This window comes from Nannospalax galili, unplaced genomic scaffold, assembly GCF_000622305.1.
Source record: "Nannospalax galili isolate Female #2095 unplaced genomic scaffold, S.galili_v1.0 scaffold1009, whole genome shotgun sequence".
Classification (NCBI taxonomy): domain Eukaryota; kingdom Metazoa; phylum Chordata; class Mammalia; order Rodentia; family Spalacidae; genus Nannospalax; species Nannospalax galili.
In genome coordinates this window covers 403,097-425,853 of record NW_008360054.1, presented here as the reverse complement: position 1 = coordinate 425,853, position 22,757 = coordinate 403,097, and the positions used below count along the sequence as shown (strand labels likewise).

Genomic DNA, 22,757 nt, shown 5'->3' with positions numbered 1-22,757 from the left:
TTCCATTTACCTATTTGTTCTATCTTTTCTATTTATCTTTGTTGGTTGGTTGCTTGCTTGCTTTTCAAGTTGAAAGGTTCTGTCCAAGTATTCATTTTGAAAGTATTTCTTTTTAATATTTTATTTTATTTTCATTTTATGTGTATGAGTGTTTTGCCTGCATGTATGCAAGTGCATCATATGTGTGAAATCACAGAGGCCAAAGAGGCATGAAATGCCCTAGAACTGTAGTTACAGATGGTTGTTAGCTGCCATGTGGGTACTGGGAACCAAACCCGGTCTTCTTTAACTGCTGACCCATCTCTCCAGGCCCTGGTTTTTGTTTTTTGCCTTTTGTGGGTTTGTTTATTTGTTTGTTTTTTTGTTTGTTTGTTTGTTTTTGAGACATGGTCTTGCTACATAGCTCAAGCTGGCCTGGAACTTACTATGCAGCCCAGGCTGGCTTCAAATTTTTGATGGTCTTGCCTCAGCCTCCTGAGTTTTGGGAGGACAGGCATGCGTCACCGCATCTGGCTCATCTAAATCCTTTGTAATGTTCTATAGAATAACCAGGAATCTTGGGATCTGATGATGTAGCAAAAGTGATTGAACCCAAGGAAGAAGGTCACAGGACCCCTGATTTACAGCTAGTTAGTCAGAAGTACAGGTGCCAACTTCCTGAGAGCACACTACATACCAAACATCACTCTGGGAGTTTTTATGTTTGTTTTTTTGTTTGTTTGTTTGTTTGTTTGAGACAGGGTTTCCCTGTTGCCCCAGCTGACCTGGAACTCACTGTGTAGACAAGGCTGGCCTAGAATTCACAAAAATCCACCTGCTTCTGTCTCCTGAATTCTGGGATTAAAGGCCTGTGCCACCATGCCCAGAGCCAGACACTACTCTGGGTAGTTAATTTTCAATGTATTTTTTAATTCTTTAACAATTTTACATATGTATATAATAGCGTTTTGGTCATTTTCACATATACTTCCATTACTTTATCTTATCCATCTCCTACTCACACTGAACCTCTTTTTCTTAACAAGCCCCCCTCTGGCTTTCATGTCTTTTTTTTTCCTGTGTGGCCCACTGTACTTCATGAGCAGCGGTGGGGTCATAAAGACGAGTGTGAGCAACACGTCCACAGCTACACCACTGAAGGAAATGACCGCTCTCACCCAGTCTCCTGCTCAGGGAGAGGTGGGCCTTGTGCTCATCCCTCCTGGAATGTTGATAGGTCCAGTCCTGTGCAGGTCTTATCCAGCTAAGCATAGCTTTAGTGAGTTCATGAGTGCAATGACTGTGTCTAGAAGAAATCATTTCACAGCACTCCTCCATCCTCCAGCTTTTCTTCAGTCTGAGTGATTTAATTCTTTATCCTTCTGGTTGTCATGACCACCCTGTGGAATAGAAAGTCTTAGCATTGTCCCTACTCTACAGATGGGAAAACAGGCTCTGAGAGTTTACATCTTCAATGGAGCAGTCTCATGCTTCCTTAACCTGTGAAATCTGATGTAATCTGCAGATAGACCATATCAGGATCTAGTTGAATTAAATTACAGGACACCTTCCTACTGTCTGCTTGATGCATAAGAAGAAACCCCTTTTACATCTGGCATCAGAAGTGTTATGTTGAGGGCAAGCGAGATGGTCAGTGGGTAAAAACACCTGCTGCAAAACCTGATGACCTGAGTTCTATCCCTGGGACCCACGTGGTGGAAAGAGAGAAATGACTCCCACAAGTTGCTCACTTGCATGCACACATGCACAAAATAATAAATAAATAAATAAATAAATAAATAAATAAAGTGTTATGTTGAAAGCCAGGAAAGGTGGTACATGCTTATATCTCCATGTATTTGAGAGGCTGAAGCAGGTTGAGGATCTAAAGTTTCAGGTCAGCCTGGACTACAGAGTGAGCTCAAGGCCAGTGTGGACAATTTAGTGACTCTTTCCAAATTTAAAAAGGTTGAGAATGTAGCTCAGGGGTAGAGTGCTTATCTAGCATGCACAAGGTCTTGAGTTCAAGTCCTAGTATACAGAGAGGTAGATAGGAAGGAAGGAGAGATGAAACGAGGGAGGGAGGGAGAGAGGGAGAGGGAGAGAGGGAGGCTGGGGCCAGGGCTCAGTTGGTACAGTGCTTGCACAAAGCCCTGGGTTCCATGCCCAGCATCACATAAACCAGGCATGGTTGTACATTACTGTGATCCTACTGACAGGAGCATCAGAGAAGTTCAAGGTCGTCCTCGGCTACACAGGGAGGCTAAGATACATGAGACACTGTTTGAAAAAAAAATACTGAAAAAGAGAGAAAGAGGAGAAAGGGAGAGAGAGAGAGAGAGGGAGAGAGAGAGACAACTGACAAAATGGCTTAGTGAGAGGGGCACTTGTCACCAATGCTGACAACCTGAATTCCATCAGGTGGAACCCCCATGGTGGAAGGAGAGAACCAACCCTTATAAGATCTTCATTGACCTCCATACTGATGGTATGCGTGCACATGTATATCCAATTAATCGACCAATATAAAAGAATTTTTAAAGGAAAGAAAAAGGAAGGGAGAAAGGAAGGGATGGAGGAGAGGGAGGCAGGGCAAAAGAAAGGGAGAGTGGATGGAGGGATGGTGGGAGAGACAGAAAAGAAAGAGGAGAGGAAAGAGAGAAAAGAAAAGGAGGGAGGAGGGGCTGGAGAGATGGTTCAGTGATTAAAAGCACTGGCTGTTCTTGAAGAGGACCCAGGTTCAATTCCCAGTACCCACATGGGGGCTAATAACCATTGGTAACTCCAGTTATCAGGGGATCCGATGCCCTCTTCTGATCTCCATGGGCATTGCATGACATGGGTGCACTTATACATGCAGACAATACACTCATACACATAAAAATAATAAAGTACTTTTTTTAAAGGGGGGAGGAGGAAAGGGGGAAGGGTGATGAGAGAGAGAGAGAGAGAGAGAGAGAGAGAGAGAGAGAGAGAGAGTTGAATGGTGTGAGAGGAGAGGACTGTTTTTCTGTCCTGCTGGGGGATAAGCAGCTTTGATCCACCTGCCTGGTCTTTTACCTCAGCATTTCTCAATGACCCCTAGTCTGGGCTAAAGGCATGAGCAGTCACCTTGGACCTCTACATGTGAATTTAATGGGTTGACCACACAGCCAGACCTGGTTCTGGAAGTGAACAGCTTGTGTCCCCATCTGGACCCATCATGAAGCCCTCAAGCACCAGCTATGTCATGGACGGAGGAAGGTCATATGACCAGGGTCCTCACCTGGAATGGTTCATGGTGGCATTCCTCACTCGGATGCTAGGGTTCTTAACTTTGGACCTCTCGTGATTCTGTTTCTTCCTCTCGGCCTGAAGGGCTATTGGAAAATGGAGGAACAGGTAAAAATTCCGTGGCTAAGCTGAGTGATGTACACCTGTAATCCCCAAACTGGGCTGAGGCAGTGGGTTGCAGCGTGCGAGGTTAGTTTGTGTTATGTAGCTATTTCTTTTGTGGTTTTGTTAGTTTGTTTGTTTATTGAGACAGGGTCTCCCTGTAGCCCCAGCTGGCCCGGAACTCAGTATGTAGACCAGGCTGGCTTCAGTCTCAGAGATCTGCCTGCCTCTGCCTCCTGAGTGCTGGGATTAAAGGTGTAGGCCACCATGCTGGGTCTTATGTAGCCATTTCAAAGCCAACCAGGGTTATACAGTGAGATCACGTCCAAAAAATATATTTATGAATACCTTTTATTTTTAATTTTTCTTGAGCTAGGCATGGTGGCACACACCTTTAATCCCAGCACTCAGAAGGCAGAGGCAGGAGAATCTCTGTGAGATAGAGGTCAGCCTGGTCTACATAGTAAGTTCCAGGCCAGTTCGGGCTACAGGGAGACCCTGTCTCAGAAAAAACTGGTTTTGGACTTTGTTATTTTTATGTGTATGAGTGTTTTGTATGCATGTATATAAGTGCACCCATGTGTGCAATGCCCACAGGGACCAGAAAAGGGAGTTGGAGCCCGTGGAACTGTAGTTACTGATGGTCATTAGTCATCTGCTGGGAATTGAACCCTGTCCTCTGAACGATCAGCCAGTGCTCTTAACCACTGAGCCATCTCTCCAGTCCCACACTAATACCCTGGATTCATCTGAACCTGAAGCAGTAGCTGGTTATTTGAGCCTGTGAGTTTTCCCATTCAAGGACTGAGATGCTGGGCTGGGATCTTACCCACCTGGGGAGCTATTTGAGTTGTCAAACTTCTTCCTGGCACTCAAGATATTCATGGCCCTCTGCACATCCTTGTCCTGCGGGTTCCCACACACCACCTTATTCATGCGGAAGTAGAATCTATAGAGGACGGAGAGGCAGGTGAGTGAGGAGGAAGCTATGTGAACAGCACCCAGCACCCCTCACAGTCCTGCTCACATCACAGCACGGAGGTTGCAGCTTCCGCTCACTAGCTGGTCCCGGTAACGAGTGGCACGCCGGAGAATGTGCCATTTGGTGTTACGTTGGTAACCCAGACAGCAGTCTTCAATGGCACCTGCAGGAATGATGACTCAGTGGGTGAAGGTGCTTGCTGCCAAGCCTGACAATCTGAGTTCAATCCCCAGAACCCACATAATGGAAAGAGCAAACTACATACATACACAGACACACACATACACAGTTGTGTGTATGAGGCCTTAGTTTCCATCACCAGAACCATGTACACCAAATGCACACCTATAATCCCAGCACTTGGTAATGGAGATAGGAAGATCAGGAGTTCAAGGTCATCCTAGACTACATAGCAACTTTGAGACCAGCCTGAGATATGTGGGTTCTGTCTTGGAAGGAAGGAAGGGAGGGAGGAAGGGAAGAAGAAGAGGGAGACCAGTGAGATAGCTCATCAGGTAAAGACAACCTGCCACCAAGTCTGACAACCTGAGTCTGATCCTCAGAATCCACATGGTGGAAGGAGAGAGCCGACTCCTGCAAGTTATCCTCTGACCTCCACATATGCACTGTGGCACACACACACCCACACACATATACACACAGGCACATAAATAAAGAAATAAAAACATAATTTTAAATGAGCAAACAAACTGACTAGTCAACTTTTCTTAAGGTCTCAGCTCCATGTACAGGCTGGCCTGTTCCCACATGGGACCAGCTCAAATCCCTTTTCTTCTCTAAACCCATCATAGTAACCACTAGGCTGACCAGGTGAGACACAGAGTCCTTTGTCAGTTTCCCAGTTGGTCTAACAAAAGCATTTAGGGTTTTTTGTTGGGGGGGGTAGGGTTATTTGGGGAGGAATTGGGGGTGTTGAGACAGGGTCTCCCTGTGCCCCAGCTGGCCTGGAACTTGCTATATAGACCAGGCTGGCCTTGAACTCACAGAAATTAGGTGCCAAATGTTAGGACAACACAGAGATGAATTAGACCTAGTGTTTCAGGGGAGTTCCAGCCTCGGTGGAAGACAGGGAAGCCATCTATGCAAAGAAAGGATGCGTGGGTACTGGGGAGGGGGTTGTCTATCTGCGTAGTAAATGATTCTAGAAAGATCTTGGAAGAGGAGTGGATAAAATAAATGTGCAAAGGAATTGATGAGATGGTGGGTTCCTCTGCCCAGCTAGCTTTTAAGGTTATCTGCAAGCCCCACTTCACTACAGCCTACCTCCAGGGGCCAAGTCTGAGTTCAAGTCCAGTGGTGCAGGGAGAGAGCTCAGCATTCCTCACATCCCTTAACCTTGGCCCTTGAGGACAAGAGGTGTCAGATAGGATCTGGGGCTCCAAGGCTCCTCAGCAGGTGTTTTCCAATGCTGGGGGCCACTCCCCCCTGCCCCCGGATCAAAGGGCAGGGGCTGGGTTGGGCTCTGATAACAAACACCTAGCCTCCCTCTTGGGCAAAGGGTAGGCGCTGCTGGGAACCAGGCTTGGACCTGTGGGACCTACAGTAGAAAGGCAGGCAGGGCAGGAAGGTCTTATGCCTTCAAACTAGCCAGGGACCCTGCTTTGACTCCTGCTGGGACTCAGTGCTTTCTATAGGGCCCTGGGGAATGCAGCATTGAGTATCAGGGTTCGTTGGGGATGCTGCACACCAAGAATCTGCATTGGGTGACTGAAGTCCTCAAGTTCCCTCTCTGGAGCAGGGTGAGAAAGAAGCTGGAAATGGTTCCATGAGCACAGGGCTGGGCGTTAACCCATTGGAACATTAATGTCTGCTTCATGCAGTGGGAGTTTTAGGCTCTTGGCAGATGAGGAAACTGAGGCCCACAAAGGTTGAAGGAGCAACTCCCTTTGGCCAGGCTGCACAGAGAAGGAAAGGCAGAGAATTTAATTCAGAAGGGGGCCAGGGTTCTAAGACTCACCCTGCATCCCTAACTAGTCAAAGGAAGGACAGCGCATTTCCAATTGTAAGTGGATTTGCCCCATTGAAAAGCCACCCTCTGCTTCCTGCAGTCCTAGACCACTAGAGCCCTGCAAAGGAGATACCATAGGGTGGAGGCGAGGGGCTCTGGAGTAAGTATATGGGGGCCCTCTATCCCCCTCCACCTCCACTAGTGCCAAGAATTCCTGCTATGCTCTTTGAAGAACTCAATGGAGATAGGGTCAGGGGAGAATTCAGGAAGTGGGAGGGACAAATGAGGGGAGAAAGGAGGTCAGGGAGTTTGGAAAGAGAAAGAAGGGTCTGAGGAAGTGGGGCAGGATAGGTGTGACTGAAGACTGTACCTTGGGCATGGACAGTCGGGACCCAGGCCCCCACGAAGCAGGCTACCAGGCAGGCAAAGGGCCATAGTTTCATGGTGCAGGTTAGATCTCTTCTCTGGGTGCCTGAAGGTTTAGCAGGATACCTGTGGAAGGAGGAGTGGGTGATAGAGACAGCAGCAGCTCAAGCCAGGCCCTGGAACTCTCTAGAAGAGAGGCAGGAGGTGAAGGACAGGTATATTTGGAGCAGGAGGAAGCAGCTCTAGTCTTCGCTATAGTCAGAAAGGACTCACCAGTGCCTTTGGGGTCCTGGGGGCTCGTGTCTGCTTGTAGAGTAAATCGACAGTGGGGTCAACTGGCTGGCTTCACCCTTTATAGTCAGAGCCCCACCCAGCCAAGACCTGCCCTCTCTCTTCTCTCCCTCCCTCCTCCTGCTACTCCTCCCTACCTGCTTTGTTTCTCCCTCCTGTGTAGATAGACCAAGCCCTGCCCCTCTACCCATCTCTCACAAGCCTGCTGTACTATGAGCCTTGAGGTCTCTCCTGTTCCATTTCAGCCCCCAACCCTCTCTCTGTCACAGCAGTGCCCTTTGCCTTCTCCAAGTCCCTCACCTGTATACATCTAGAGTAGACATGAGCTTTCTACCCATAAGCCTCAGGCTGCTTAGACCCCTAAGAGGAAGTCATTCCCTAGCTGCCCACCCCCATCTTGCTCACCTTATGAACAGATGACTTATCATGCCAAAGAAATGCCCTGATTTTGAAAGTAAGCAAATTCATAGAAACAGAAAGTATATCCGTGGTGGCCACAGTCCAAGACAAGGAGTGCACAGAAGGGTGTCTACTGGAGAGTACTTTTCCTACTCAAATCTGATTGTAGTAATGGTACACTTTAACGTGTGTGTGTGTGTGTGTGTGTGTGTGTGTGTGTATCTTTTTGAAACAGAGTATCACTGTAGCCTCAGCTGGCCTGACACTCACTATGTAGACCAGGCTGGTCTCCATCTCACAGAGATCTGCCTGCCTCTGCCTCCTGAGGGCTGGGACTAAAGGCATGTGCTACCATACCTGGCTCCACTTTAATTTTTGAATTATTTTTGAGACATCCAGGCTAATCTCAAACTCACTATGTAACCAAATACAAACATTTTAATAATTTTTTTAATTTTTATTAATTTTATTTATTTGCATTTTAATGTGTATGAGTGTTTTGACTGCATGTATGTGACTGCACTCAGGTTATACAATTCTCACAGAGGCCAGAGAAGGTATTGGATCCCCTGGAACTGGAGTTGTGGAGAGTTGTGAGTTGCCATGTGTGTTCTGGGAACTGAACCCAGGTCTTCTGCAAGAGTAGACAGTGCTCTTAACCTCTGAGCCATCTTTCCCGCCTGCCAAGGATGTTCTTGCACTCCTAATCCTCCTGCCTCTGCCTTCTGAGTGCTGGGATGACAGTGTATACCACCAGGCCTGGGTTATGTAAGCCAGGGGTTGAACTCAGGGCTTCCTGCATCCTTGACAAGTGTTCTAACAACTGAGCTACAGACCCAGTCCAAGAGTACCCTCCCTTCCTTTCTCCTCCCTCCCTCCTTCCTTTTTTTCTTCCTTCTTTCCTTCTTTCTCTGGTTTCCTATAACTCATATATATTTAGCTTTAGTTAACCATTCCATCTCCTCTCCTCCGTCTGTGCTCTCCTATCCCTGCCTAAATCCCCGCCCCCTTCAGTGTTCAGCCTTACACTATCTTTTTATTATTATTTATTTTGTGTGCACACATCTGCGTGCAGGTGTGCATGTGTCTCAAAACTCTGGTCTTAAGCCCTGGCAGAAAGTGCCTTTACCTCTGAGCCATTTCATCAGACCCTATTTCTACTATCTTACCATACGTGTTCCAATACCCTCCCCACTGCTCTCTCTTAAAGTCTCTTTTTTCCTTCCTCTCATGGGTTCCTTGTAGATTCTCAGTCTTTAATTTTTCTTATATTTTAATTTTATCAGTGTGTGTGTGTGAGAGAGAGAGAGAGAGAAGAGAGAGAGAGGAGAGAGAGAGAGAGAGAGAGAGAGAGAGAGAGAGAGAGAGAGCAGGAGAAAGCAATCATAGGGAGGTCAGAGGAAATGGGTGGGGGTTGAGACAAGTTATTGCTATGTAGCCCCAGTTAGCCTGGAACTCACTATGTAGACCAGGCTGGCCTTGATTGAGTGCTGGAATTAAAGGTGTGCACCACCATGCCTGGCTACATTTAATGTCTTCTTGTTGTTGTTGTTTGTTTGGTTGGTTGGTTTTTGTTTTTGTTTTTTGAAACAGGGTCTCCCTGTACCTGAAGCTGGCCTGGAACGCCCTATGTAGACTAAACTGGCCTGGATCTTACAGAGGCGGGGCTGCCTCTGCCTCCTGAGTGCTGGGATTACAGGCATGCACCAACACAACCGGCCAATAAAACTGTTTTAACAACCACAACTACAAAAAAGATGGACTGCGAAGCCAGAATCCAGGTAACGCGGTGTCTGAGGGAGGCAAAGCAAGATTCCCTTACAAAGCATTACTTCTTTCTTTTGATTAACATGATCCTCGCGGGAATGGGGCAAAGGATTCGGGAGGATACCGGTGACCCGGCGGGCAGAGTTAGAGATGGAGTTAAGGCTAGAGTAACGGTATGTGAGGGCGGGCCTTCAGTATGGCACCTGGGGTGGGACTTAGTGGGTGGAGATTAGCGTGAGGCTTGATGGATGGAATTTAGAGCCTTGACTGTGAGGGCGTGGCTTATAGCTGAAGCTGGACTCAATGGACAGCGCTTGGGATGGAACTTTTGGGACTCGGCTCAGATTCGGGGCGTGGCTTGGAGGTTCAACCCTTGCACGAGCTGGCCGTGGCACCCAGAGGTCCTTTTGCAAAGCGAATGCAATCCTCCCAAGCCCGCGAGCTACTCAAGCGGCCCCCTACCGTCTCTGGATCTGGGTGGGTGAGACTGAATTCGGACGCCGCTCGGCGTGGCTGAGGGCTTGGGGACGCGGCGTGGCAGGCCACTTTGCCCGCTACAGCCCACTGCCCCCGCTACTTGCTCCATTAGTGGTCTGAGGCCAAGTTTTGGTGGGAGGTCTTAGTGTGTGCCCACTTTTCCACCTTACAGGTTACAGCTTGTCCCATCAAAAGCCTTCGTGGGAGGAGGAGAGGAGGGGGTCTGAACTAGGGGCCTTGTACCTAAACATGTGCGCAATCAGGACACAGGTGTGGGGGCAGGAGACTGGATGCTCAAGAATTGTGAGGCCATTAACTAAAGCTCAGAGTTCAGAGCTGAGGATGTAGCTCAGTTGGCGGGGTGCTGGCCTAGAATGCACAAGCCTCACACTCACATAAAACCGGAAGTGGTGTTGCATCTCTGTAATTGCAGTGCTTTGGAGAGATGGAGGCAGGAGGATCAGAAGATAAAGATCAACCTGGAATACATGAGCTCATTGATAAGGCTAGTTTCACTTGCCAGCTTGCTCTGGGGAGCCCATCTCTGCCTTCTGAGGCTGGAATTACAGGCAGGCCACCACACCCACCTGGCATTTTATGTGGGCTCTGATACACACTTGCCTGTTAAGTGCTTTAACCACTGGACCATCCCCCCAGCCATTTTTAAAATTTCATTTTCATATTTATTGTCCAGCTGGCCTGGACTTGATATATAGACCAGGCTGTCCTCAGTCTCAAGAGATCTGCCTGCTTCTGCCTCCTGAATGCTGGTAGTGAAGGTGTGCACCAGCACCACACCCAGCTCCTTTTGTTTTTTTTATTATTATTTTTACTTATTGAGACAGAATCTCATGGAGTCCAGGATGAACATGAACCCTTGATTCTTCTGTCTCTACCTTCAAGTGCTAGGATTACTGGCATGCACCATCATGTTTGGTTTATGCCGTGCTGCGGGTGGAACCTAGGGCTTTGTGTATGCTGGCTGGGTAAGCATTCTATCAACTGAGTTACAGCTCCAGCCCACCATTTTGTTTTTTGGAGTTTTTAATTCATTTTAAATTAGCATATAGAGTATTAGGTATCATTATGGTACTTTCAAGCTGTAAAAAAAATATTTATCTTAGTGTGTGTGTGTATACACACATGAATGCGGAGGTCAGAGGCCAACACTGAGGAGTCAGTTCCTTCCTTTCGCCATGAGGATCCCAGGGACTGAACTCAGGTTATCAGGGCTCCCCCTCCCTTTGCCCCCCAGCCTTTTTTGAGGCAGGGTCTCAGGTAGCTATAGCTGACCTAAAATTCCTGATTCTCTTGCCTCTGCCTCCCAAGCACTGGAATTATAGGCCTTCACCACCATGTCTGGCTCATCTTTTTTGATGGAGATATTTATCTCCCTCATACAATGATTTTTTGCTGCATTTATCTTTAAATTTTTTTATTGACATTTTGGTGAATGTGTTGCTTATTTTCCGTATATTTGTGGGTATTCTGAAATTGCTGCCAGTATTAAATTTCTGCTTTCATACCATGGGATGGGTGGGAAAGATGCTTAATTTTATTTTAGTCTTCTTTTATTTAATTAATTTATTTGTTGTTTTTTTGGGATTTGAGACAGGGTCTCAAAATAGCCCCAGCTGGCCTGGAAGTTGCTATGTAGACAAAGCTGGCCTTGATCCCACAGAGATCTGCCTGCCTCGGATTCCTGAGTGCTAGGATCAGAGGCATATACCACCACACCCAGCTTTTTTTTTTTTTTATTACACACACACATATATATCTATATTTTTTAAGTTTTTTGAGACAGGGTCTCCCTATAGCCTCAGCTGGCCTAGAACTTGCTATGTAGATCAGGCTGGCCTTGATCTCACAGAGATTCACCTGCCTCTGCCTCCCTGGTGCTGGAATTAAAGGCACATGCCACCAAGTCCAGGTCATTAACTAATTTATGTTTTAAATTTTTTATGTGTATGAGTGTTTTGCCTGCATGTATGTAGGTGTACCGTGTGGCCCACAGAGGCTAGAAGAGGGCTTCAGATTCCCTTGGAACTGGAGTTACAGGTGGTTGTTAGCTGCTATGTGTGTTCTGGGAACCAAACCAGGTTCTCTGTAAGAGCAGCCAGTGCGCTTAACTCCTGAGCCATCTCTCCACTCCCTGTTATTTTTTTTTTTTATATATGAGTGTTTTGCCTGCATGTGTTTGTGCACCATGTCTATGTCTGGTGCCCACAGAGACCAAAAGAGGGTGTTGAATTCCCTGAAACTGGGATTACAGATGGTTGTTAGCTGTTATGTGGGTGCTTGGAACTGAAACTGGGTCATGTGGAAGAGCAGTCACTGTTCTTAACCACTGAGCAATCTCTCCAGTCTCAATTTCAGTTTTCAGTCCCCCAATCAATCCCCCAATTTGTTGAGACTTGTTTTGTGCCTAACATAATGAAATCTGTCTTGGAGAATGGCTCATGTGTTGCTGAGGTAAACATGTATTCTGTAGCTGTGGAGTGAAATGTTCTGTATATGTTTGTGAAATCCATTTGAGCTAGAGTACTGCTCAGTGTAATGCTTCATTAGGTTTTCTGTCTGACATGCCCATTGCTTAAAGTGGGGGGATTGAAGTCCTCCCACTAGTGGTGTTATTTTTTTTTTATTTGTGTGTGGGGGTATACATATATGTATGTTCATGTTTGCCTGTGTGGGCACATGGTGAGGGGTGTGCATGCACATGCGGAGGCCTGAGATTGATGTCAGGACTCATTCTTAATCCCTCTTCCATCTTACTCCTGGAGGCAGGGTCTCTCAATCAAGCCCAGAGCTCATTGTTATGGCAGCTCTCACCAGCTTACCCAGGGGATCCCCTGTCTCTGCCTTTTGAGGCAGAAAGTACAGATGGGCTACCATGCCCACCTGGCATTTTATAGAGGTTCTAGGGGTCCAAACTTTGGGTCTCACACCTATGTAGCAAATGTTTTAACCACTGAACCATCCCCTCAGCCTCCTAATATTGTTTTTGGGGGTCTTTTTTGTTTTTGTTTTTGTAGTTGTTTAAGACAGGATCTCCCTATAGCCCCAGCTGGCCTAGAACATACTATGTAGAGAGGGCTGGCCTTAATCTCACAGAGATCCACCAGAGTGCCCCTTGGGTACTGGGATTAAAAGCATGCACTACCATGGTGAAATAAGGTGGAAGAGGAATTGAGAATGAGTCCTGACATCAATCTCAGCACCCCCAATAGTGTTTTATTTATTTTTAATTGTGTGTATATGTGTGTGTGTTTTGTATGGGTATGTGAACATGAGTTCAGGTGCCCACAGAAGCCAAAGGTGTCAAGATCCCCCAGGAGCTGGAATTACAGGCAGTTGTGAGCCACCCAATGTGGTTGCTGGGAATTGAACTCAAATCCTCTGAAAAAGCAGTACATGCTTTCAACCACTGAGCCATCTCTCTAGCCGTGAATATTTTTTAGAATTTATCTCTTCCTTCAGTTTTATGAGTATTTACTTTATATATTTAGGTGTTCTGTTGTTGGATACATCTACATTTTATATTATTATAGCCTTCTGATGAATTGAACCCTTTATCATTATATAATAACCTTGAGCTCATTTTACAGTTTTGACTTAAGGTCTCGCTTATGTGATATAAGGATAGCGGCCCCGTTCTTTTTCTGTTTCCATTTGTAAGAAATATCTTTCTGTACACCTTTACTTTCAGACTATGTGTGTTCTTAAAGCAGCTGCTTCTTGCAGTGGTCCAGATGCATGGTGGTTGCCTGGCAACTGAAGGAGGGGAACAAAGGTTGTATCAAGATGTGTTGCAACCCCTAGCCTGATGTTCAGGGACCTGACTTATGGACAGTCTCTCTGTGGACTCTTTTACTGAGATCCCAATGTGGTTGACCCTACCACCTCCTTCAGGGCTGGTTTTGATGGACTTCCTGCCCTAGGCTGACCAATGGTCTTTCTGTTCTGGAGCAATAGGTGGATAGGGGCTGCAACCAAAACACCACAGCCAAGCATAGGAACTGGAGCTATCAGTACTGGTCTTGGCCTTGGCCTCAGTCCCTGTGTTTCTCATGCTCATGCTGGGAAGAACAGCTAGAAATGGGGACCACCTGGTGCTAACCTTGACTGGGGTGTGGTTGGTGTGGAGTAGGAAGGTGGTGGCCTTGAGGAGAAAGTCTCATATGGTCCTGAGTCCTATTTATACATATTCATTCATTTTTGCTTGTTGTTGTTTTGAAATAGGGTCCCCCTATAGCCCCAGCTAACCTAGAACTCATTATGTAGACAAGACTGGCTTTGATCTCACAGAGATTCCCCCATCTCTGCCTCCCAAGTGCTGGGATTAAATGTATGCACCACCACAAGCAAGCTATATGGGTCTTGCTATACAGCCAGTTTAGCTTCAAATTCAAGATCCTCCTGCCTCAGCCTTCCACATGCTGGTGGCAGGTGTATACCACCTGGCAGAGGACCAGGGTTCAGCTCCCAGCACCCACATGGTGGCTTAACAATTCCTTCTTAGGGATTGTGCAATGTGGGGGCACTTACAAACATTCAGGCAAAACACTTATACACATAAAAATAAATTTTTAAAAATTTAAAACCATAGATGATGGCAATATCACTTACTCCTCATTGAACACCTGTTTGGGGTCATCTAATATTTCATTCAAGCAGCAAACATTTAACAAATAGTACCTACTATATGCCAGATATGGGGTTGGATGCCATTGTGTAACAATTTCCTCCCAGTTGAAACATTGGGCCCCAGAGGGAGGCTCCTTAAGATACAGAAACTAGGGGCTAGAAAGATGTCTGAGTGGGTAAAGGCACTTGCTATGCAAGCATAACCAACCACCTGAATTTGATTCTTGGGACCCACATAAAGGTGGAAGGAGAGAGCTGATTCCACCGCTGTCCACTGACCTTCACACACATACCATGGCATATGCATCACCTCATACACATCATACACACTTACAATAAAAAGGGGGGCCTGGAGAGATGGCTCAGAGTTTAAGAGCACTGACTGCTCTTGCAGAGAACCCAGGTTCAGTTCCCAGCACCACATAGTGGCTAACAATTATCTGTAACACCAATTCTAGAGGATCTGACACCCTGATCTGGCTTCTGCAGGCACTGTATGCACATGGAACACTTACAAACATGCAGGCAAAACACTCATACATGTAAAATAAAATAAAAATTTTTCAAAAGACTCAGAAGGTACATGACTCACAAGTCTCGGGAAGTCCCTGAAACTTATAAGATTCACAGGGCCCTTCCTTCCCTAAGATTATATACACAGTAGAACTCCTAAGGAGAGGAGACACTTTCTTGTTGAGCTTCCAGCAAGTTGTGTGGAAAGCTCGAAGACTGCTGGGGTGGGCTTTTTGGTGATGCAACAGCCTTCAAGTAACCCCTCACCCATGCTCCTGTAAGTAACTGCAATAACCTCAGTATTTCACCAAATTGGACTTCAGTGGAATCATTTCTTTGGCTTATTGTCAGTTCCCTATCTGAGGTGGGTAGACATTTGTTCATGTCTTCCTGGGAAGAGTCTCACACAACACATGCTTAGGCCATTCTAAGCCAGTTTACATTTACCTGTTGCTTTCTTTTTTAAAAATTATTTTATTTTTATTTTATGTATATGAGTGTTTTGCCTGCATGTATGTAAGTGTACCATGTATATGCAATGCCCACAGAAGCCAGAAGAGGGTATCAGATTCCCTGCAACTGGAGTTATGGATGGTTGTTAGCTGTCATGTGGGTGCTGGGAACCAAATCTATGTCTTGTACAGGAGCAACCAGTTTTCTTAACTGCTGAACCATCTCTTCAATCCCACCTTATTTTTTAAGATAGGTCTTTCACTGGCCTGGAACTTACAAGTAGGCTAAACTAGCTGGCTTCAGAATCCTAGGGATCTGCCTGCCTCTGCCTCCTCAGCACTGGAATTATAAGTATATACAACCACACCAGGGTTTCTTTTTTTTTTTTTTAACGTGAGTTCTGGGGGATTGAACTCAGGTCCTGATTTAGCAACTGAGTCATGATCCCAAGCAAACAATGCTGATGTTTCATGGTGGGACTTTGTACCATGGCTCACCCCTTTCGTCTGGGAAACTGACTGCACATCCTCCAAAATCCACCAGTAGCCAATAGCTCAGCAGGAAGGGGTATGCTCCATAGCCCCTCCCTATCCATGATTGACAGGCCCAGTTTTATACAGGCCCAGGGAAGGGAACCTGGCTGCTGTGGGATCGTGAATAGCTCTGTCAGGTTAAGAAGATGGCATTTCGCAGCCCTTCTCCCTAGCTTCAACTATTAAATTCTTTCCTCTTTGTTTTCCCTGGTCCCCAAGGGAGTGGCATAAATGTGCTGTTTAGGAATGAGCACTCCATTGTCCCTTATCCTCAAAACTTTGAGCTGCCAAGTAAGTCTACATGCACTGCTGTTCACTGTAAAGAGAGATTTTAAATAAACAAAGACAAAAATCAGTCTTGGGCTGCAGTGATGGCTCAACAGGTAAAGGTGCTAGCTGCCAAGCCTGACAGCCTGAGTTTAATCCCTGGAATTCACATGGTGGAAGGAGACAACTGACTCCTGAAAGTTGTCATCTGATCTGCACAAGCTCGTGCCTACCCCCCTCCTCTCTTCTCTCTCTCTCTCTCTCTCTCTCTCTCTCTCTCTCTCTCTCTCAATAACCTAATTTAATTAACCATCTTAGGGCTGGAGAGAAGGCTCAGTGGTTAAAAGTACTGGCTGCTCTTGTAAAGGATAGAGGCTCAGTTCTCAGCATTCACATGATGGCTAACAACAAGTTCCGGGGGATCCAACAACCTCTTTTGGCCTCCACAGGCATTATGTGCACATGGTGCAGTTATATACATGCAGGCAAAATATTCATATACATAAATAAAAATAAATAAGTAAATGAATAAATAAAATAGCAGTCTTAGCCAGGCATGGTGACACACACCTTTAATCCCAGTACTCAAAAGGCAGAAGCAGGCAGAGCTCTGTGAGTTCAAGGCCAGCCTAGTTAGTGAGTACCAGCCCAGTTAGGGATACATAGTGAAACCCTGTCTCAATATAAAAAATAGTAAGTCTTGAGGCTGAGGAGATGAGTCACTGGGTAAAAGTGATTGCCATACAAGCATGAGGACTTGAGTTCAAATCCAGAGAATCCACAAAAACACCAGACACATAATGCAAGTGTCTGTAATCCTAGTCTTCATGCAAGGAGATGGAGGCTGAGACAAAATTCCTAGAAGCTGTTGGGCCAGCTAGCCCTGAGTACACATTGGAAAAACAACAAAGAAACCCTGTCTCAAACATGGTGGAGGGCAAAGACTGACCTCTTCTGTCCTCCACACAAGAGCCGTGGTACAGGTGCACCAGCATCCACATAGAAATGTACACGCATGCACACACACACGCACATACACACACAGTCTCACTCCTGGTACTTGGAAGGTAGAGACAGGAGGATCAGAAGTTCAAGGTCATCCTCAGCTATATAGTAAGTTTGATTCCAACTGAGCTACATGAGATCTTGTCTTGAATGAAATGAAATAAAATAAAATAAAACCAACAGCCCAGTTAAACAATTTTATGTTGGCCAGGCCAGCCTTTACCAATCCTCTTGCCTTAGCCTTTGTTGTTGTTTGGTTGGTTGGTTTTGGATTTTGTTTTAGGTTTTATATTTTGTTTTGGTTTGGCTTGGTTTGGTTTGTCTTTGTTTTGTTTTGTTTTTGAGACAGGGACTCCCTGTAGTACCAGCTGACCTAGAACTCACTGTATAGACCAGGTGGGTCTTGATCTCACAGAGATCCGCCTACCTCTGTCTCCTCGAGTGCTGGGATTGAAGGCAGGTACCATCACACCAGGCTTGATGCCTCATCCTCTAAAGTAACTGGAATTTACAGATGTGTACCAGAGTATCCAGTTTAACAATAACCCTTTTTAATTTTCTTCCTTCCTTTTTCAATGTTAGATATAGAATCCAGATCCTCCTGTATGCTAGACAACACTCACCACTGAGCATATTCCTAGTTCCTCTCCACCTCCCTTAAGCATTCTGGTGCCCATTGTCATTGTGCCCCACAGGAATCTAAAACTGTTTTAACTAGGCAAGCTTAAGCTTAAAAGTTTAAAAATAAGTGGGACTAGAGAGATGGCTCAGCAGTTAAGAACACTGTTCTTGCAGAAGACCCAGGTTCGAATCCCAGCACCCACATGGCAGCTAACAACTGTCTGTAACTCCAGTTCCAGGGGATCCAACAGTCTCTTCTGTCCTCCTCGGGCATTGCACGACACAGGTGCACTTACCTACGTGCAGGCAATACACACATACACATAAAATAAAAATAATAAATTTTTTTTTAATTTTAAAAATAAGTGTCTTCAGTTAGAGAGGTGTTTCAGCAATTAAGAGCACTGGCTGCTCTTGCAGAGGACCTGGGTTCATTTCCCAACACCCACACGGTGGCTAACAACCATTCATAACTTCAGTTCCAGGGGCTCTGACACCATCTTCAAACCTCCTCAGGCATTGCATGACATGGGTGCACTTACATACATGTAATCAATACACTCATACACATAAAATAAAAATAATAAATTATAATAATAATTAAAAACAAGTGCCAGCCAGGCAAAGTGGTGCATACCTATAATTCCAGAACTTAGGAGGCAGAAGAAGGAGGATCAGGAGTTCAGGATCATCCTCAGCTACACAGTGAGTTACTGGGTTACATGAGACCCTGTCTTAAAAATCCAAACCAAGAGCCAGATGAGGTGGCACATACCTTTAATCTCAGCATTCAGGAGGCAGAGGCAAGTAGAACTCTATGTTTAAAGCCAGCCAAATCTACATAGCAAATTCCAGACCAGCAAGGGCTTCATAGTGAGAACCTGTCTCAAAACAAATAAACAACAACAACAACAACAACAACAAAAACCAGAGCAGGTGATTAACTCAGTGGTTAAAGGGAGTGCCACCAAGCCTGAGTTTTGATCCCTGGAACTCACATGTAGAGGGAAGAACTGACTTATCAGGTTGCCCTCTGACTTCCACATGTGTTCTGTGACATGCATATGCGTATGCACACACATACACATAAACATACACAAATAAATAAATGTAAAATTTTTAATTTTAAGTGTACTGTTTAAAAAAACAGACTGAGGACTGAAGGGAAGGCTCAGCACACAGCAGTTAAGAGCACTGACTGCTCTTGCAGAAGACCCAGGTTCAGTTCCCAGCACCCACATGTCAGCTAACAACCATTCTTAACTCCAGTTCCAGGGGATCCAATGCTCCCTTCTGGCCTCTGAGGATTTGCACACACCAGGTGTACTTAAATACGCACAGGCAAAACACTCATATAAATAAAATAAGCATAAATTTAAAAATTTTTAATAATAAAAAAATTAGTGGGGCATGGTGGTGCACACTTTTAATCCCAGCACTTGGGAGGCAGAAGGATCTCTGTAACTTTCAGGTCAGCCTTGTCTACATAGTGAGTTCTAGGCCAGCTGGAGCTACAGGAAGACCCTGTCTCAAAAAAACAAAAAATGAAAAATAATTTGGTGACCCTCTGATAGGATAAGGCTGAGATCTCAGCAGACTGCCAGAGAGTGCCTGTTCCAGCCTCCCTCTGGCATAGGGGTTGAGAACTCAGGGGAACACCAGAGAGCACCTATATCCTGCCTCCACAGGTGGTGAGCTTCCCCTGCTGGCATGGTACCAAGGCCCCTAACTGGGATTATGTGAAGGCCCACCATTCCGTCAGTCCTGTAGAAGAGTTCTACAAGGAGAACCCCATAGACATAACCCAGGACACTGAATTTAAAAGAACAATCATAAACATGATCAAGGAATTCAACAAATTTAAAGAACACATGCACAAACAAATCAAAGAACTAAAAGAAGATAGGGACAAACTTCTGAATGAATTCACAAAAGAGATAGAAACACTGAGGAAAACTGAGGCAGAAATGAAGAAGGAAGTGAAAAACTCAACAAGCCAACTTGAAACAACAGGGAAAAGCCTCACCACTGGAATGAATGAAATGGAAAACAGAATATCAACACTGGAGGATAAAGTTGAAGAATTGGAACACTCAAGCAAAGATTATGAAAAATTTTTTTTAAAAAACATAGGAATGGAATATGTGAGAGATGTTGGATTACCATGAAAAGACCAAATCTACGTATCATGCACATAGATGAAGGAGAATAAATTCAGATTAATGGTATTGACCAGATCTTAGAAAGGACCGTAGAAGACAATTTCCCAAAATTAAGGAAAGACACCCCCATACAAATACAGGAAGCACATAGAACACCAAATAGACAGGACCAGAAAAGAAACTCCTCACAGCTTATTATAACAAAAACATTAAATGTACAAAATAAAGAGAGAGTACTGAAAAAAGCAAAAGAGAAACAAGTCACACATAAAGGAAAGCCCATCAGAATCACATCTGACTTATGAATACAAACTATGAAAGCCAGAAGACCCTGGACCAAGATATTTCCAGTTCTAAATGACAATAGATGCCAGCCTAGAATATTCTACCCAGCAAAAATGTCTGTTATAGTTGAGGGAGAAAGAAAAATCTTCCATGACACAAATAGCCTGAAAGTATATACATCCATGAAACCAGCCCTTCAAAGAATACTTGAAGCAATACAAAGAACAGAGATAGGAACAACTATACCCAGGGGAAATGAAAGAAAATAAAGGTATAATTGAGGAAACACAAAATTAGGCAAAGAATGCATACAGCAATCAAAATCATGGCAACCAATACACATCTTTCAATAATAACTTTAAATACCAATGAATGGAGCTCCCCGGTCAAAAGACACAGGCTAAGTGAATGGATTAAGAAACAAAATCCATCTTTTTGCTGTTTTCAAGAAACCTATCTCACCTTCAAGGACAGGCACTACCTTAAGGTGACAGGATGGAAAAGAGTATCCCAAGCAAATGGCACTAAGAAACAAGTAGTGGTTGCAATTCTAATATCTGACAAAATAGACTTCAAAGTATAACTAATCAGAAGAGATAAGGAGGGTCACGTCATTCTGATCACAGGAACAATTAACCAAAAAGATATTACAATCCTGAATATAGATGCACCAAACTCTTGTGCACCCAAATTCATAAAAACAACACTAGAGGACTTTAAGACACAGATTAATCCCAACTCAGTAATAGTAGGGAACTTCAGTACCCCACTGTCTCCATTAGACAGGTCAACTGGACAAAGAATAAACAGAGAGACATCTGAATTAAATGATACCATACATCAAATTGACCTAACAGACATTCAAATATTCATCAGAAGCACCAAAGAATACACATTCTACTCAACACCTCATGGAACGTTTGCAAAAATTGACCATGGTCGCAGGCCTCTCTCCTACTGGCAGGCTTCTCTCCGGGGTAAGTCCATCATGCCCTCTGCATCTTGACTCCCCTAGCCTCATTCACCCTCCCATCTCCCCCGCTGTCTCTCCTCCTAGTTTGGGTCCTGCCCCATTCCTTGTCTTGGGGCCCCAGACACCTGAGGAACCAATACTGCTTCCTGATCCGTTTCGTCCAGACTTAGTGCCTTCTCTGGGCCCGGCCCCACCCTCACCTCCCTCCCTGCTTCCCTGGGTGTGCACCACCATCCAGCCTCTTTCTGGGACTCAGGAGCTGACCTTTCCTCTTCTTGATCCTTCGCATCCAGACCAACCCAGCTCTTCAGTGCAGTCCCCAGGAGTCCTTGGGGCCTCTTGCCACCCCATCTGCCTTTCCATCTCTGGGTGGTCTGGCCACCAGCTGCTCTAGACCAGCATCTTTCCTGGGCCAGACTCCCAGGCCAGTCGAACCCCCAAATTCCTGAGGCCAAAATTGGTCCTGGAAGGGATCCAGACCTTAGGAGAAAGCCAGAAAACATCTGACCCTCATCTGAATTGGGCCCCTGTGGGAACTCCTGAAGACAAAAGCAATCCGGCCACTCCAATACAAAATCAAAAGAGAGAACTGGAAGCTTAGACCATAGGCCAGTCGAACCCCCAAATTCCTGAGGCCAAAATTGGTCCTGGAAGGGATCCAGACCTTAGGAGAAAGCCAGAAAACATCTGACCCTCATCTGAATTGGGCCCCTGTGGGAACTCCTGAAGACAAAAGCAATCCGGCCACTCCAATACAAAATCAAAAGAGAGAACTGGAAGCTTAGACCATCCAGATTTTCATGCCCAAAAAGTAAACCACAAAGACACATAAAGTTCACAAAAAGAAGCAGACCTAAACGTGAAGGCCTCAGTCTCACACAAGAATCTGAAACTACAAAAGAAATTCACATGGCCAAAATCACAGAGAAAAAATAATAACATGAAAAACCAAAATAATATATCCCCACCAAATACTGATAGTCCTCTAGAGGAGTACAATGAGAACTACCCAGATGAACCCCAGGATAGAGAACTTAAAAGAACAATCATAAACATGATCAAAGAATTCAAGGATTTTAAAGAACACACAAACAACTCAAAGAGGATAGGAATAAACTCCTGACTGAAGCTCAAGAAAATGCAAAAATATGGCTGAATGAAATGTCAAAGAAAACTTGGGAGTTGAAAAGTGAATTCATGAAAGAGATAGAAATAGTGATGAAAACCCAAGGAGAAATGAAGATGGAACTAAACATTCAGTAAGCCAACTTGAAACAACAGAAGAAAGCCTGACCAACAGAATGCATGAAATGGGAAACAGAATTTCAAGATTTAAAATAAACCTTGGAGAATTGGAATGCTCAAGCAAGAACATGAAAAAAAACCAAAACACAACAAAGGAATGGAACATTCAGGAGCTGTGGGATACCATGAATAGATCAAATCTACAAATTTATAGGTATAGAGAAAGGAGAAGAATCTCAGGTCAATGGAATTGACCAGATTATCAAGATTATAGAAGAAAATGTCAGTAAATTAAATAAAGACATACCTATGCAGATACAAGAAACTCACAGAACACTAAATAGACAGAACCAGAAAAGAAATTCCCCATGGCATATCATAGTAAAAACACTAAATGCACTGAACAAAGAGAGAATACTGAAAGCTTCAAGAGAAAAATAACCAGTCA

General features: G+C 45.0%; 1 protein-coding gene across 1 annotated transcript; it reads right to left on the bottom strand.

Annotated features, from left to right (window-relative positions):
- Positions 1 to 3,240: 3,240 nt before the first annotated feature.
- On the bottom strand, positions 3,241 to 6,748 carry Ccl25 (C-C motif chemokine ligand 25). The gene is made up of 4 exons (XM_008824158.1): positions 6,676 to 6,748; positions 4,382 to 4,499; positions 4,188 to 4,303; positions 3,241 to 3,338 (listed from the first exon to the last, which is right to left on the bottom strand). Exons 1-4 carry the CDS (start codon positions 6,746 to 6,748, stop codon positions 3,241 to 3,243), a joined length of 405 nt encoding a protein of 134 aa, XP_008822380.1.
- Positions 6,749 to 22,757: the final 16,009 nt, after the last annotated feature.

What these genes read in the sequence shown, in the direction of transcription:
- Ccl25 (XM_008824158.1), bottom strand. Translation starts at nt 6,748, where the DNA reads ATGAAACTATGGCCCTTTGCCTGCCTGGTAGCCTGCTTCGTGGGGGCC. An exon ending in CCCGACTGTCCATGCCCAAG is followed by an intron (nt 4,500 to 6,675) that starts GTACAGTCTTCA and finishes TCATTCCTGCAG; the next exon opens with GTGCCATTGAAGACTGCTGT. An exon ending in CAACTCAAATAGCTCCCCAG is followed by an intron (nt 3,339 to 4,187) that starts GTGGGTAAGATC and finishes ATTTTCCAATAG; the next exon opens with CCCTTCAGGCCGAGAGGAAG.